Raw genomic sequence first — 16,594 nt, 5'->3', positions numbered from 1 at the left:
ACATTGCACTAGTTTCCTTGCACTGCTGTAGACATGGTATATACATTGCACTGGTTTCCTTGCAATGCTGTGTACATGGTATATACATTGCACTAGTTACCTTGCAAGGCTGTGTACATGGTATATACATTGCTCTAGTTTCCTTGCAATGCTGTGTACATGGTATATACATTGCACTAGTTTCCTTGCAAGGCTGTGTACATGGTATATACATTGCACTCGTTTCCTTGCTATGCTGTGTACATGATACATACATCGCACTAGTTTCCTTGCAATGCTGTGTACATGGTATATACATTGCTCTAGTTTCCTTGCAATGCTGTGGACATGATACATACATCGCACTAGTTTCCTTGCAAGGCTGTGTACATGGTATATACATTGCACTAGTTTCCTTGCAATGCTGTGTACATGGTATATACATTGCACTAGTTTCCTTGCAATGCTGTAGACATGGTACATACATTGCACTGGTTTCCTTGCAATGCTGTGGACATGGTATATACATTGCACTAGTTTCCTTGCAAGGCTGTGTACATGGTATATACATTGCACTGGTTTCCTTGCAAGGCTGTGTACATGGTATATACATTGCACTGGTTTCCTTGCAATGCTTTGGACATGGTATATACATTGCACTAGTTCCCTTGCAAGGCTGTGTACATGGTATATACATTGCTCTAGTTTCCTTGCAATACTGTGGACATGGTATATACATTGCTCTAGTTTCCTTGCAATGCTCTGGACCAGGTATATACATTGCACTAGTTTCCTTGAAATGCTGTAGACATGGTATATACATTGCACTGGTTTCCTTGCAATGCTGTGTACATGGTATATACATTGCACTGGTTTCCTTGCAAGGCTGTGTACATGGTATATACATTGCTCTCGCTTCCTTGCAATGCTGTGGACATGGTATATACATTGCACTAGTTTCCTTGCAAGGCTGTGTACATGGTATATACATTGCTCTAGTTTCCTTGCAATACTGTGGACATGGTATATACATTGCTCTAGTTTCCTTGCAATGCTCTGGACATGGTATATACATTGCACTAGTTTCCTTGCAATGCTGTGTACATGGTATATACATTGCACTGGTTTCCTTGCAATGCTCTGGACATGGTATATACATTGCACTAGTTTCCTTGCAATGCTGTGTACATGGTATATACATTGCACTGGTTTCCTTGCAATGCTGTGTACATGGTATATACATTGCTCTAGTTTCCTTGCAATGCTGTGTACATGGTATATACATTGCTCTAGTTTCCTTGCAATGCTGTGGACATGGTATATACATTGCACTGGTTTCCTTGCAAGGCTGTGGACATGGTATATACATTGCTCTAGTTTCCTTGCAATGCTGTGGACATGGTATATACATTGCTCTAGTTTCCTTGCAATGCTGTGGACATGGTATATACATTGCACTGGTTTCCTTGCAATGCTGTGGACATGGTATATACATTGCTCTAGTTTCCTTGCAATGCTGTGGACATGGTATATACATTGCACTAGTTTCCTTGCAATGCTGTGTACATGGTATATACATCGCTCTAGTTTCCTTGCAATGCTTAGCAATGCTGTGGCCGTACCTGGTGTGTTATGCAACTTGGTAATTGTCAAGTCATGTCTTACTCAGGTTTCTGCATCATTTCATGCTTAGTCATTGTTGGGTTTTTTCTCTCTGCCCATTTAAGCTGAAATTACATAGGCTGCTAAGAAATTGGCATTGTGTACAAATGGAACAAAAGTAGAGGTTGGGATATGTGCCTCAGCGGGAAAGAAAACTTAAAATGCAAGTCAGAATGAATGTGTTGGGTAAAAAAGAGGATTAATGCATGTGGATGAGTTTATTGGAATTAACAAGAAAACTGAAATTTTTAGTGTGTGGTTTTTGAATAAAAAGGCTTGGTATGACTGACTCGTTCATGAATGCAAGGGATTGCAGCTTACTTATTGCAATGTCAATATGGGTCAATGAATCGTTTCACCCCAAGACGGATGTTTTGTTTCTTTCAGGGAATGGACCGTCTGCCATCAGCTTGTCCTTTATGCTCTCGGGGAACCGGCCTTACTTCAACGGTGCAACTCATCCAAATGACATCCTCACCAAGAAGCTGCAGAATACCAAGGACATCTCCCTCGTAGAACAGGTATAGTCCGCCATCTATGTAACACCCTTTGTCTTGGGCACACAGCCCTGTCTATTGTCAACCTATCTGGTTAACACCCTTTGTCTTGGACACCACAGCCCCATCTGTTGTCAACTTATATGTGTAACACCCCTTATCCGGGGCACGACAGCCCAATCTATGATCAACCATCTGTGTAACACCCCTTATCCAGGGCACGACAGCCCAGTCTATGATCAACCATCTTTGTAATGCCCCTTATCCAGGGCACGACAGCCCTGTCTATGATCAACCATCTTTGTAATGCCCCTTATTCACGCACAACAGCCCAGTCTATAATCAACCATCTGTGTAACACCCCTTATCCGGGGCACAACAGCCAAGTCTATGATCCCCAAATGTGGTATGTAGTAGGCAGTAATATTGACTGAGAGAGGATTTGGGATTTTGAAATCTTGAATCCCTCCCTTATAAATGCTAGATCCACCCTTACTCTCAGCCAATCAGCAGACAGTAGGCTGTTAGTGGGCTGACCTTTTTCTGTTTGTTTATGGTTTCAATATAATATCACGGAATCATGTGCTAGTTGATTATTCAGTGTTACCATAATTCTCTGTTTCCAGGACCTGGAGTTTTTATGTGAGGGTCTAGAGGGCCGATCCCCCAACCCTGTGGCCTTACTCTTCGATGCCCTGAGTCATCCTGAAGCAGATCTAGGGGCAGATAACTCCACTGTTTTGGACTGGAAGCACGAAGAGCAGTATGAAATACCTCATGTAGTACTAGGAAAGACTCGTGCAGGGGGATCATGGCAGGTACGTTTGCACTTGGTTTAATTATCAAACTTCATCAATACATAGAACTAAAATCAAGTTAAAGAACAGCCATTTGCATCAATACCATGGCAACGGAGAATTTGTTTCAAAGGCTTTATTAATATTGGCAATCAAACTCCGGCCATTCTTTAAACGCGCATTGACTACTTGGCTAACACAATAGTATGGGTGTCACGATAAATCGAAATATCGATATATTGCTATTGGTAAACAATTAAAGTCAATAAATCGATTGTTAAATCGGTTTCCGATCAATAGTATTGATTTCAGTTAGGAATCTCGATAGTTTCGATCGTGTTTTTTACTATTTACCATAGTTTTACAGTTTCAATAAAATATATGCAATGCTGTTCAAATTTGTTTTTCTTTTGCTCATGAGTGGTATTAATTTACACATGATAATGTGGAAGTTTCTTTTTCTTAAATTATTAGGGTAAAGAAACACAAATCAGTCATTTCTCAAACTTTTCTTTTATTTGTTGTTATGGTTATCACTTCAGTTCCAAGGTTTAATTTAACTCTAAAATCCATCTAAAATGATACACTGAAAACTATCGATATTTATCGCAATAGTTGCTTACAATATCAATAGTTATCCCAATAGTTCCTTTCAATATCAATAGTTATCACAATAGTGATTTCCAGACCAATAGTCACCCCTCATCATCCAACATACAACTAAAATCAAGTTAAAGGACAGCTATTTTTGTCATATGACTTTAGTTAATCTGTCATGTCTGGTGGGTATTGCAAGCCTTCCAATTTTGGGTGTTCTTAACTTATTTTGAGCGGCATAGTTCCAGAAGGTACTGGTACATGTAAAATCTCGAAGCAGTAGCCAGTTGTTGACGAACTCCTTACCATGACAGTTCGGTTTTTTTTCTGTGAATTAACTCTAGAAAACAAGAATATTTCTGATTGTATCCAAATGATTATCATTAAAATGTTTATTTTTATCCCTCAGCGAATGGATGGCAGCATGCAAACGGTGAGTCAGAACAACTGGATGGAATTACCCACAGTTCCCTTCCGAGAGTGGCTGGCCAACCGCAAGTGTTCATCTCTACATATGGGTAATCACTCAGGGAGAGCCACGGTCGGAGACGTGAAAGATTATTACTCCGAGTTTGTGAAGGAAAAGCGTCTGCAACGCCATTTCTATGACTATCATACTGTGACGTCGGTCCAGAAGGTGTTCCAGGTTCGAACCTTTGCCGACAGCGAGAGTGGGGAGGTGGAACCATGTTGTAAGAACGTCAAGAAGAATCATGGCTTCCTGTGGGAGGTTCGAGGCTACCGACTTAGTGCTGAAGATGGTGATTTTGAAAATGGCAACACAATAAGAGAGGAGTTTTGCTTCGTGTCTCATTATGTGATACTGGCCACCGGGACTTACGACATTCCAAACCGTCTTGGAATTACTGGCGAGACCCTGCCCCACGTGGTTCACTCCCTACCGGACTTTGAGAAGATCATGAAGTCGGGGGAGCTGATAGGATCGTGTGATCCTGTGTTGGTGATTGGTGCCGGTCTGAGTGCAGCGGACACTATTCTCATGGCAACTGAGAACAATATTCCGGTAATTCATGTGTTCCGCCGCGGACCCAATGACCCGTCTCTGATCTTCAGGAAGCTGCCATCGTCCATGTATCCTGAGTACCACCGCGTGCACTCCATGATGCGAGGGAAAACAGAAACCGAACTGTACAGGCCATACTCCAAGCACAAAGTTGTGGAAATTAAATATGACAAGAAAGTGCTGATACAGTCCGATCAAGGCGACACAATTTCCTCGTTTGAAACCTCAATGGTTGTTGTCATGATTGGGTCGAGGTCGGACTTGTCATTTCTGCCAAATGGTGGGCGTCATTTGGGGGTGGTTCAGAACTGGCAAATTGACAGTAAACACAACCCAATTCAGATCAACCCGTTCACATACGAATCTGTCTATGAACCTGGACTTTTTGCCCTAGGACCTCTGGTCAGTGACAACTTTGTTCGTTTTGGCGTCGGCGGAGCTCTTGGCATTGTCAACTACTTAAGAAAATGGCGAAAAGCAGAAAGTGTGTAATTAAGGAATGATTGTTACATTTTTAGAGAAAGAACAGACTGGATAATGTTGTTGCATTTTATCACTTTTTTTCTAATATGCTATGTTAGTACATGATTACTCGTTTGAGTTTGTACATGATTACTCGTTCGAGTTTGTACATGATTACTCGTTCGAGTTTGTACATGATTACTCGCTTGAGTTTGTTCATGATTACTTGTTCGAGTTTGTTCATTAATGTGTGTGATGAAAATGGCATGGATAATTCAGGGCTTCTTCAAAATGGTTACTGAAACACCCTTTTTAGGAATCTCCTGCTGTTATCATGGTAATGTGAAGACTTTTTAGTTTATTGCATTTATATCCATTATTCGATGTATTTTCAACATCAATGATTTCTTCATGTTTGTCAACTACAAATCTGGTTAAAGGGACTTGAAGAAAGACTGTCTGAGTCAGTCGACGTCTTCTGAACATTTTACATTTTCAACTACTCCTGAACATATATATTGATGGATGAAGATGAATGAAAAAGGTGTATTATAAATCATTTATATTCTCTGCTTTAGAATAATTTGAATACTTGCTTATGGGTCACAGAATACCCTGGTGCCTGAATGACAGCTGCTAAGTAATACAAAATCAATGACCTGGTTCATTCACAAGTAGTTCATGTCATATACATTAACTTATGTATATGCTCGATAGGGAAAATATGACTAATTGTCACATGTGAATTTATAAAAATGCAGATAAGATATTCTGCCAGTGAACAAATTGGCATGAGTCACAGAACTAATAATTTGTATTCAATGAAAATATTTCCCCAAAAACTGCTGCCATTGGCCATACCATCATCATCGATATTTTTTTATAATATAATTCTTATGTTCCTGTTTGTACTCTGGAATATCACCAATATCATTTGGTTCATTCAGATTGTCAGAGAATATTTGTTGATGGATGATATGTAGCATGTCTTTCACACATGTGATTTTACCATTTGTAAGAGAATGCGAATTTTCAACTTCTGTTGAAATAAATTTTTTAGGATTCTATAGACACCCCCTCCGACGTCTCACTGGTTGCACGGTGACAGATGGCGCAGTCTGTTGTCGTTTACCTCTTTGTTGAAAACAGTTGGCATGGTTACGTTTCAGTAACTACTGTTTGTGGTGATGAATCTGTTGAAATAACAGTATGTCGGATAGGAAGTCAATGTTCTGAGTACTTAATGTCATGTGATACGTTGGGAAAGTTGAGTTATATCCCTATTTGTGTGTCAGTGATTAAAGCATTTAATTCATTTATTCAACTGAATTGGTTTGTTTCAATGTTCTTTCCTTGTAACCAGTGTAAAATAATGGAACCAACTGAAGGTCCTTAATTAAACATAATAAAGAACATCTGATTTCAGATTCATATTAGTGAATATTAGTAAGATTGTTACCTTGTCAAGACAACAAAGTGTCTTATCATAGGGGCATTAGTAATAGAAAAGTGGGTTGAAATTATGGTCATCATCGGGTTTCGACGTTAGCTTTGAGAAGGTGCTATAGGCAACTTCATTGTTAATTGTTAGCACCTTACAATAGAATTTGGTTGCATCGAAGCTAGTCACTGAGTACAGAGCCTTAGAAGGATTGATCTGATTTGATTTGAAATGATGTAAAGATTGAAAGCAATGAGCAGAATCAGAGTTTTTCAGGAACATGTACTGTTCTTGTCTAGGTAGGATAAACTGTTTTTGGACGACACCTTTATCCTCACACACCTTTTGTATCATGTCTTCCGAAAGATCAGATGGTGACTGAAAATCTCAGAGGATGTGTTTCTGCAGTTGTCATGCATATGTCAGTCTACTACAGCCTACTGACTGATAACATGGACATCTGGATGTCCTGGGACCCCAGTTGTAAAGGCCCTTATATCTTAAGGAGTGACGTCAGTGTGCACTCTGTATGAAGCTCAGGCTTGTTTATCTCCTGGCCAATAGTGCATGATGTCAAGGCCTTGTTTGGGGACTGCTGTCACTGGGACCAATGAAAAAAAGGGTAAAATGAAAAAGATATGTTATCCTCTTCATTGCGTGGTAAGCATTGTGATTCCTGAACCGATTTCTCCAAACTTTGTGTGTTTGATGTGTTGTCAGTCCCAGAAACTTGACTACTTCAGCAGCCTTGTTACCTGTGTGAATCCACTAATGGCCTTGGACAGGTAATTGTTATCTGTGTGAATCCACTAGTGTACCTGGACAGGTAATTGTTACCTGTGTGAATCCACTAATGGCCCTGGACAGGTAATTGTTACCTGTGTGAATCCACTAGTGTCCCTGGACAGGTAATTGTTACCTGTGTGAATCCACTAATGTCTCCAGACTGTTAATTGTTCTATATATCTGAATACTTATTGCCTATTACAGTGATTTGTCCGCTTGGACTATCATGTAGGTACGATGTATTTACAGCAATCAAAACAAACAAAGCTTGTCAGTGTAGATAATCTTCATTGTGTTACAACTGCAGACAGAAACTGCTCAGTCCTAGCTGTTGATCATGTCCGGTCAAAATTTAAGAATGTCCGGACAATACTTTTAAAAATGTCCGGACAGAAAAATTTAAATGTCCGGTAAGCAATATTTTAAACCGGACGTTTGAGATTCCCAATCGGACATGTCTGGCGCATATGACAGTTTCTGGACCCCTGGGTCAATACCAGATTTGTCCAGATTGTTACTTGGCTTGTCTGCATCATTTTACAAGCACAGATCCAGATTTTTAGAATGGGGTTAGAGGGTTGGGATGCTTTTATGATTAATGGGGATATTTGTTGAACATGGTCTTTAATACATCACCAAGGGCAGGATCTTTGGATCTGCAGGTGTTAGGCCACATCAAGCTGACGTCCATTATTGAACTGATACACTGGCCAAAGAGGTTTTAGACCAAAAATCACTCGCTCACTCTTCCAGTAATCTAACTATGGCATTATATAGCTTTCTTTGCTCAATCCCATCTTTGATCTCAGTGCAGTGGCAGATGGATACCATGTAATGCCAACTGCTTTACTCTTGCGGCAACACAATCGTAACAAATAGTATCTAGCACCAGTCTGCAGAACACAATCATAGCGGCAACACGAAGGAAATAATAATAGTTGCTGTGAGCTTGTCAGCCAAACCAATGAAGGTCTGACATGACACAGCATCTGCCATTTGGCAGACTTATCTTAGTGATAGATATTCGATTTATACTTCTGACGTTAATGGCATGATTATTAAGATTCCGGGTTCGATTCCGATGTGGCTACAATGTGTGAAGCCAATTTCTGGTGTCCCCCGGCCGTGATATTGCTGGAATATTGCTAAAAATAGCGTAAATCCATACTCACTCACTCTTTTGAAAAGAATTTACACCCAGAAAGTTATTATTTCTGAACCTTTCGTGCTACTGATGAATATCACTCCAGATAGTTTGTTTTTTTGTGATATATTTTCTGTACAGCGCTGTTTCCTGCATGATTTATCACACTGACTAATCTAATAAATGCAGGTACATATCTATTGATACAGGCATTGACGGACGACTACATTCACCATGACTATAATTGCGCGTACTGATGTAACTAAAAGTTTACTATACACTTGATGTGACAATCAGTTTTGAGTATCCTGGTAAGATAATATGCCTTTCAAGGAGGAGAAGTGTGTCCTGCCGTGTACGGCATTCCCCCATTGTCGGTTGTTGCTGGAGGATGTAAGATAGGTTAGTTCTGTAGGCATTGAAGGAAGGATGACAAAACTATTACCTTTGAATCCAAACATTGTCATGGTTCTCACTGAGTGGAACAGCCACAGTCAAGGTGGCGTACTTCCACAGGTCCAGTTTCTTGTTGAAATCCTTGTTATGCATCTTTACTTGCAATCATCCTTGTGTCAATCGTCACTGTCAATCATAAGTGTCAATCATAACATTGTCATTGTCAATCATCACTGTCTATCATAGGTGTCAATTGTCACCGTCAATTGTCAGTGACAATCATAACAGTGTCTATTGTCATTGTCAATTGTCACTGTCAATCGTAACAGTGTCTATTGTCACTATCAATCATCACTATCAATCATAACAGTGTCTATTGTCACTGTCAATCATGACAGTGTCTATTGTCACTATCAATCATCACTGTCAATCATAACAGTGTCTATTGTCACTGTCAATCGTAACAGTGTCTATTGTCACTATCAATCATTACTGTCAATTGTAACATTGTCACTGTCAATCGTAACAGTGTCTATTGTCACTATCAATCATCACTCAATCGAAACAGTGTCTATTGTCACTGTCAATCGTAACAGTGTCTATTGTCATTGTCAATTGTCACTGTCAATCATAACAGTGTCTATTGTCACTATCAATCATTACTGTCAATCGTAACAGTGTCTATTGTCATTGTCAACTGTCACTGTCAATCATAACAGTGTCAATCGTCACTGTCAATCATCACAGCGTCAATCATCTTGTCCTCACATTCCCCTTGTCTTTGCTCACTCTTCCCTCCAATACGCCTACAACTAGTTGTTAAACAAACTTAAAAAACAGAGAGGTTTGCTGATAAGTGTTACTCTTGTGTGATCAACTGATACTCCTCGCCAGACACCTACCACCCTACCACACCCACACTACTTAGAGTAAGTAAATCCTTTGAGAGGCAGTCTACCCATGGAACATGTAGTGTGTTTGTTGGGACCTGAGGCTGTACATTATTACTTACTGCTTGTTTGTCTGCAGTGTCAGGCCGCAAGCTCCAGGTAGGTTTCATAGATCTGGCTTGCTGACTTTAGTCCCAGAAAGGGGTGGCCCAGTCGTCTAAGGCGCCGCGATTCGCTGTGCAGAGTTGCGTCCCATGGGCACGCCAGAAACCTATGATTGTTGGTTCGAATCCCGGTTCGGCCCGATTATGTTTCTAGGTTTGTCAGCACCATACCCGTGCTCGTGGGTTTCACCGAAGTGGTAAACGTCTGAGACCTGCATCACTTCGGGCTTTCCTCCCACATTAAGCTGACACGCCGCGATATAACTGGAATACTGGTAAAAGCAGCGTTAACCAAACTCACTCACTCACTAGTCCTAGAAAGAGTGACTGAAATAAATATATTGTTGATTTGTTTCAAAGAAAACACTATTTGGGCATCAGTTCATTGTAACAGACGCCTGGGATAATCTGTTTGAGTGCTACCTGTCATAATACCGGTAATTAGGATCAGTAGTTGGATGGGAGACGGTATTTACAGCTCACTTTTACTACTTGTGTATACAGTGGAACTATATTTATTTAGATCTCTTTGATATCATGTTTTTAATGCATTTTGTAAACCCAATAGGCAATAAATAATATTTCTTCATTTTGTCTCTTGTTTTTTATGAATCTATTCTGTTTATCCTAACAGTGGGCTAGTGGATAGATCATCTGCCTGGAGAGTGGAAGGTTGGTGGTTGGATCTCCTTAAAAAGATGGTCCTTTTTGTTACCCTGCCTGGCTCTCTACATTCAGGGGCTAAAACAAGGACTGGTCAGCTCAGATTGAGTATACTGTGTCTGAGTGGGAATCCATGTTCAAAAGTTGCATGGGTGAGTGGGCAAACACAGGTTCATGTACGTTGCAGTATAAGTGCAATATTGTTGCTCCTTGTTGTGGAGGGGGAACGGGTGGCTCAGTCGTCAAAGGCGCCAAGATTCGCTGTGCAGAGTTGCATCCTTTGGGCACACAGAAACTTATGACTGGCTTTGAATCCCGGTTCGCATGATTATGTTTCTAGGTTTGTCAGCACCATACCCGTGCTCGTGGGTTTCACCGAAGTGGTAAAACATCCGAGACCTGCATCACCTCGGGCTTTCCTCCCACATTATTCTGACACGCTGTGATATAACTGGAATACTGTTAAAAGTGGCGTTAACAAAACTCACTCACTCCTTGTCATGGACAAACACCTCCCCTTGTCCCTTTTCAACCATAAATGCCAGTGTACAAGCTGCATTATTGGATTAGTTTTTCAATATAGTTTTCGTAGTAACTTCGGCTCAAATTTAAGAATGCAAAAGTCAAGTTAAAAGGGCACTCTATTGGCTTTTAACAACAAGAATATAGATGGAATATTGCTGAGTGTGGTGTAAAAGAATATTCACTCCCTAGCATTACATCAGAATTCCAGAGCAGAATGGTCCCCGGTGCCAAAATATGTCATTAGGATTGATGCAGGAGAACTTGGTTATCTGGCTGATGTCTCTTGCTTCAGCTTCATGGCCCACTGAACAGACTATTTCCATCAGTCTTATCTCCTCCAGATGGGGAATTTACAGCTTGCCATGATATTGCTGTAATAGTGCTGACTGCTGTTTGATCAGCTTCGCAGTCATACCAGAGCAGAATTTGATATCTGTTAAACAACTAGGGCTGACAGCTGTCTGTTGCTGATCAGCTGTACTGTATGTATATAAATCATATACCGTATTCCCCATAATAAGCAACCAATTAGAACAATCCCAATTAGCACCCCTTCCGATGGATAAATGTACACAAGACTTAATTATTCGTGTATAATACTCCAGACTTTTCTTTTGTATCAACTCAATTTGTCAGCATAAACCACGAAATTTACGATCTTTCAACTCTGTTTTTTTTTATCACCAAAAATACATTCTAATAACAGCCCCCTATTTCTAATTTTGAGAGCGCCCTGGGCGCTTATAACCTCGAATATGGTACATTATGTTGTACTATCATTTGTGGACACTATAACTATTTATTACTGGCCTGTTGAAGATACCACTGTTTTATAACAATTCGCTGGGAGTACACTGTTTAGGACAAAAGCCCATGCTAATGTACTGCTGGAACTAGACACTAGGAAATTTTGAAAACTCCCAACATCCCTGGGCTTATTCAATGACATTGCGTGTGGAGATGATAGATCACTGAGAGGGGCGGTTGGGTAGCCTAGTGGTTAAAGCATTCGCTTGTCACGCCGTAGACCCGGGTTCGATTCCCGACATAGGTACAATGTGTGAAGCCCATTCCTGGTGTCCCCCCCCCCCCCCTGTGATATTGCTGGAATATTGCTAAAAGCGGCATAAAACCAAATTCACTCACACCAGATCACTGAGAGGAGGCTGTGTACACTGATGACCCCAGCAACCCTGTTGCTAGGCTGACATCACATATGGTATTGAGTTAATACTGTCAACTTTAAATGTGTTTGAAGTATTTTTCTGTTAAACTCAATCAGATTATGCTGTGCATAGCATTTATGTCTGGTGCTATTTTAGACACTGCAGTGAAATTTTTAAAAAGGTTTTAACGGCAAGTAATAAATAAAACTTGTTTCATTAAATCAGTACAACATGCAGGAGCTGGTTTAGTATTCTATGCATATACTGATCCATATGAACTTTCTATAGCAAACCACTATACTGAATATGTGATACTATACTGTATAAACAGCATCTATATACTCTCTGTATATCACACTGTACTAGACGGACTGTATATACACCATACTGTATGTATTAAACAGTAATCCATTGACTTTATATAAACTATACTCTACTAGTCTTTGAAAGGCCTATGGAGTGAGTGAGTGAGTGAGTATGGTTTTACGCCGCTTTTAGCAATATTCCAGCAATATCACGGTGGGGGACACCAGAAATGGGCTTCACACATTTATCTATATATAAACTATACTGTACTATAATGACTATATCAACCCTACTGTACTATAATGACTATATATACACTACACTGTACTATATTGACTATATCAACCCTACTGTACTATATTGACTATATATACACTACAGTACTCTTATTGACTATATATAAACTATACTATATTGACTATCAACTATTCTGTAAAGGACTATGTACAAACTATACTGTACAATATTGACTATACAGAAACTAGTATAGTTTATATATAGTCAATATAGTGCTGTGCTATATAAACACTACAGTACTCTTATTATCTATATATAAACGATACTGTACTATATTGACTATATCAACCCTACTGTACTATAATGACTACATATACACTACAGTACTCCTATTGACTACATATAAACGATACTGTACTGCATAAACTATACTGTACTATATTGACTATATCAACCCTACTGTACTATAATGACTATATATACACTACAGTACTTTTATTATCTATATATAAACGATACTGTACTATACTGTACTATATCAACCCTACTGTACTATATTGACTATATATACACTACAGTACTCTTATTATCTATATATAAACGATACTGTACTATATTGACTATATCAACCCTACTGTACTCTATTGACTATATATACACTACAGTACTTTTATTATCTATATATAAACTATACTGTACTATATTGACTATATCAACCCTACTGTACTCTATTGACTATATATACACTACAGTACTCTTATTATCTATATATAAACGATACTGTACTATACTGACTGTATCAACCCTGCTGTACTCTATTGACTATATATACACTACAGTACTCTTATTATCTATATATAAACGATACTGTACTATACTGACTATATCAACCCCGCTGTACTCTATTGACTATATATACACTACAGTACTCTTATTATCTATATATAAACGATACTGTACTATACTGACTACATTTCAACCGAGAACCCACACGCACACACTTCCACAGGCCTCGTCATGATAATCCCATAGTCCCGTATCGTTACGTTTGGGTTATCAATTTGATCGTTGCTGCATTGGGTGCTTCAGAGAATGACAACCCGTGAAGACACGTGGGTTAGAAATGGTCTTCAGCAACCCATGATTGTAAGGGGCGACTAAAGCGATCGGGTGTTTGGTTGAGGTGAGGTGAAATTGGGTTTAACGTCGCGTCCAAGATTATTGCACTTATATAGCGACGTGCATGCACGTGTATGTGTGTGTGTGGCTGCTTGTACTAGTCCGGACTGATGCCGATTTATAGTGCTAGCTCACTGAGATACCATGCCGCAGTTTAACATGAATACCCCACTCAGACACAGTATACTGACTCCGAGCCGACCGGTCCTTGTTTTAGCCCCTTAATGCCGAGCGCCAGACAGGGTAACAACAAGTACAATCTTTTAACGTCTTTTTGTATGACGCGGCCCGGGATCGAACCCTGGAGGCGAACCCACGGAGGCGGTCTGTTTGGTTGATGTCACTGTGTCCCAAATGCGTAGATATATACTCATGATGTCAATCACTGGATTATCTGGTCCACATTCGATAATTTACAGACCGCTGTCATATAGCTTAAATATTGCTGAGTGCGACTTTTAACAACAAACAAACAAATCCAAGAATGACATTAATTTGGTACCAAATGACAACATATTCTACCATGCATCATTTCCGGCTTTCCCCTCACATCAATCTGACACGTCGTGATATATCTGAAATACTGTTCAAAGCAGTGTTAACCAAACTCACTCACTCCTTGTCATGGACAAACACCTCCCCTTGTCCCTTTTCAACCATAAATGCCAGTGTACAAGCTGTTTCAATATAGTTTTCGCAGTAATTTCGGCTCAAATTTAAGAATGCAAAAGTCAAGTTAAAAGGGCACTCTATTGGCTTTTAACAACAAGAATATAGATGGAATATTGCTGAGTGTGGTGTAAAAGAATATTCACTCCCTAACATTACATCAGAATTCCAGAGCAGAATGATAAGTGTGTGTGTGGCTGTACATAGTCCATATGGAACAGTACAATACATATAATCTGCCCAGCACATTACAGCATATACAGTCCACATAATACAGTGTAGTTTATAGTCAAAATAGTTTTGTATAATATGTACAGTCTGTTCAAAGCAGTGTTAAGCCAACGCATTTACAGCGGCAAATCAAACTCTGACGTCCCCAACTAAACACTCTTCGTGAACACCACAAGTCGCCGCCAGCTCGAAACACCTGTCAGAAAGCAATGATATATGTATTTTATTTATACTGAATTACCAGTTTGCTCCACATGCAAAAAAATATAATTTAACAAACTGGTATTCGGGGCAACAGCTTGGACGAAGTTATGAATAGACAGATTCAGGTGAGTGCACCAAATATGTCTATGATTTCCGTCCGAGTTGGGTTAGATCCATTTGTACTGACATGGAGTATAAGTTGCCGTGAGCTTGTGTCATAGTGCGTTGTCTGTCGTCCGTCCGTCACAAACCGTCACGCCTTTTAAGCCACGAAACATATGCTGAAATGCAATGGGAGATTCTTCAAGTTTTTTTCTATTTTTTTCCCACATAATTTCACTGCGGCGACACTGAAATTGTGTTTTTGTCGATTGAGTCAATTAATTAATATACTTCATTTGGTACGAAGGCCACAGGCCACTGTGTGCATCAAATAACAGTTTACAGAATGTGAGTGGTGACGGCCAATACGTTACCGCATTCATACATAATCAATCGTAGTTTGTCCTTTTTCAAATGAATAGTATATGTACAATGATAGCATGTCTGGTTGCATGTACAATGATAACATGTCTGGTAGATGTACAATGATAGCATGTCTGGTAGATGTACAATGATAGCATGTCTGGTAGATATACAATGATAGCATATCTGGTAGATGTACAATGATAGCAAGTCTGGTAGATGTACAATGCTTACATGTCTGGTAGATGTACAATGATAGCATATCTGGTAGATGTACAATGATAGCATATCTGGTAGATGTACAATGATAGCAAGTCTGGTAGATGTACAATGATAACATGTCTGGTAGATGTACAATGATAACATGTCTGGTAGATGTACAATGATAGTATGTCTGGTAGATGTACAATGATAGCAAGTCTGGTAGATGTACAATGATAGCATGTCTGGTAGATGTACAATGATAGTATGTCTGGTAGATGTACAATGATAACATGTCTGGTAGATGTTCAATGATAACATGTCTGGTAGATGTACAATGATAACATGTCTGGTAGATGTACAATGATAGCATGTCTGGTAGATGTACAATGATAGCATGTCTGGTAGATGTACAATGATAACATGTCTGGTAGATGTTCAATGATAACATGTCTGGTAGATGTACAATGATAACGTGTCTGGTAGATGTACAATGATAACATGTCTGGTAGATGTACAATGATAGCATGTCTGGTAGATGTACAATGATAACATGTCTGGGAGATGTACAATGATAGCATGTCTGGTAGATGTACAATGATAACATGTCTGGGAGATGTACAATGGTAGTATGTCTAGTAGATGTACAATGATAACATGTCTGGTAGATGTACAATGATAGCATGTCTGGGAGATGTATAATGAAATCATGTCTGTTAGATGTACAATGATAACATGTCTGGTAGATGTACAATGATAACATGTCTGGTAGATGTACAATGATAGCATGTCTGGTAGTATGTACAATGATAGCCAACACAGCATACCCAGGGAACGAGTCTGCAACACAGTTCGTCTTAGACACTTCAACAACCATCTGTGTAATACAATCCATGCGAATTTACAAAA

The 16,594-nt window shown here is 39.5% G+C and overlaps 1 protein-coding gene across 4 annotated transcripts in view; it reads left to right on the top strand.

Moving 5' to 3' along the window:
* LOC124143279 (oxidative stress-induced growth inhibitor 2-like) overlaps positions 1 to 7,062 on the top strand; it is a 29,336-nt gene extending 22,274 nt beyond the window's left edge. For all 4 annotated transcript variants that reach the window (XM_046512193.2, XM_046512195.2, XM_046512192.2 and 1 more), the window contains 3 exons: positions 2,029 to 2,162; positions 2,765 to 2,956; positions 3,942 to 7,062. In XM_046512193.2, the coding sequence (XP_046368149.1) occupies positions 2,029 to 2,162; positions 2,765 to 2,956; positions 3,942 to 5,048 (1,433 nt within the window). In that variant the 3' untranslated portion in view covers positions 5,049 to 7,062. The remainder of the gene's footprint in view (positions 1 to 2,028; positions 2,163 to 2,764; positions 2,957 to 3,941) is intronic.
* The last annotated feature ends 9,532 nt before the right edge of the window (positions 7,063 to 16,594 follow it).

The sequence above is a fragment of the Haliotis rufescens genome, unplaced genomic scaffold (assembly GCF_023055435.1).
Source record: "Haliotis rufescens isolate VD_foot unplaced genomic scaffold, xgHalRufe1.0.p SCAF_19, whole genome shotgun sequence".
Classification (NCBI taxonomy): Eukaryota; Metazoa; Mollusca; class Gastropoda; order Lepetellida; family Haliotidae; genus Haliotis; species Haliotis rufescens.
The sequence above is the reverse complement of the archived record's forward strand: the minus strand, read 5'-3'. Positions and strand labels throughout refer to the sequence as shown.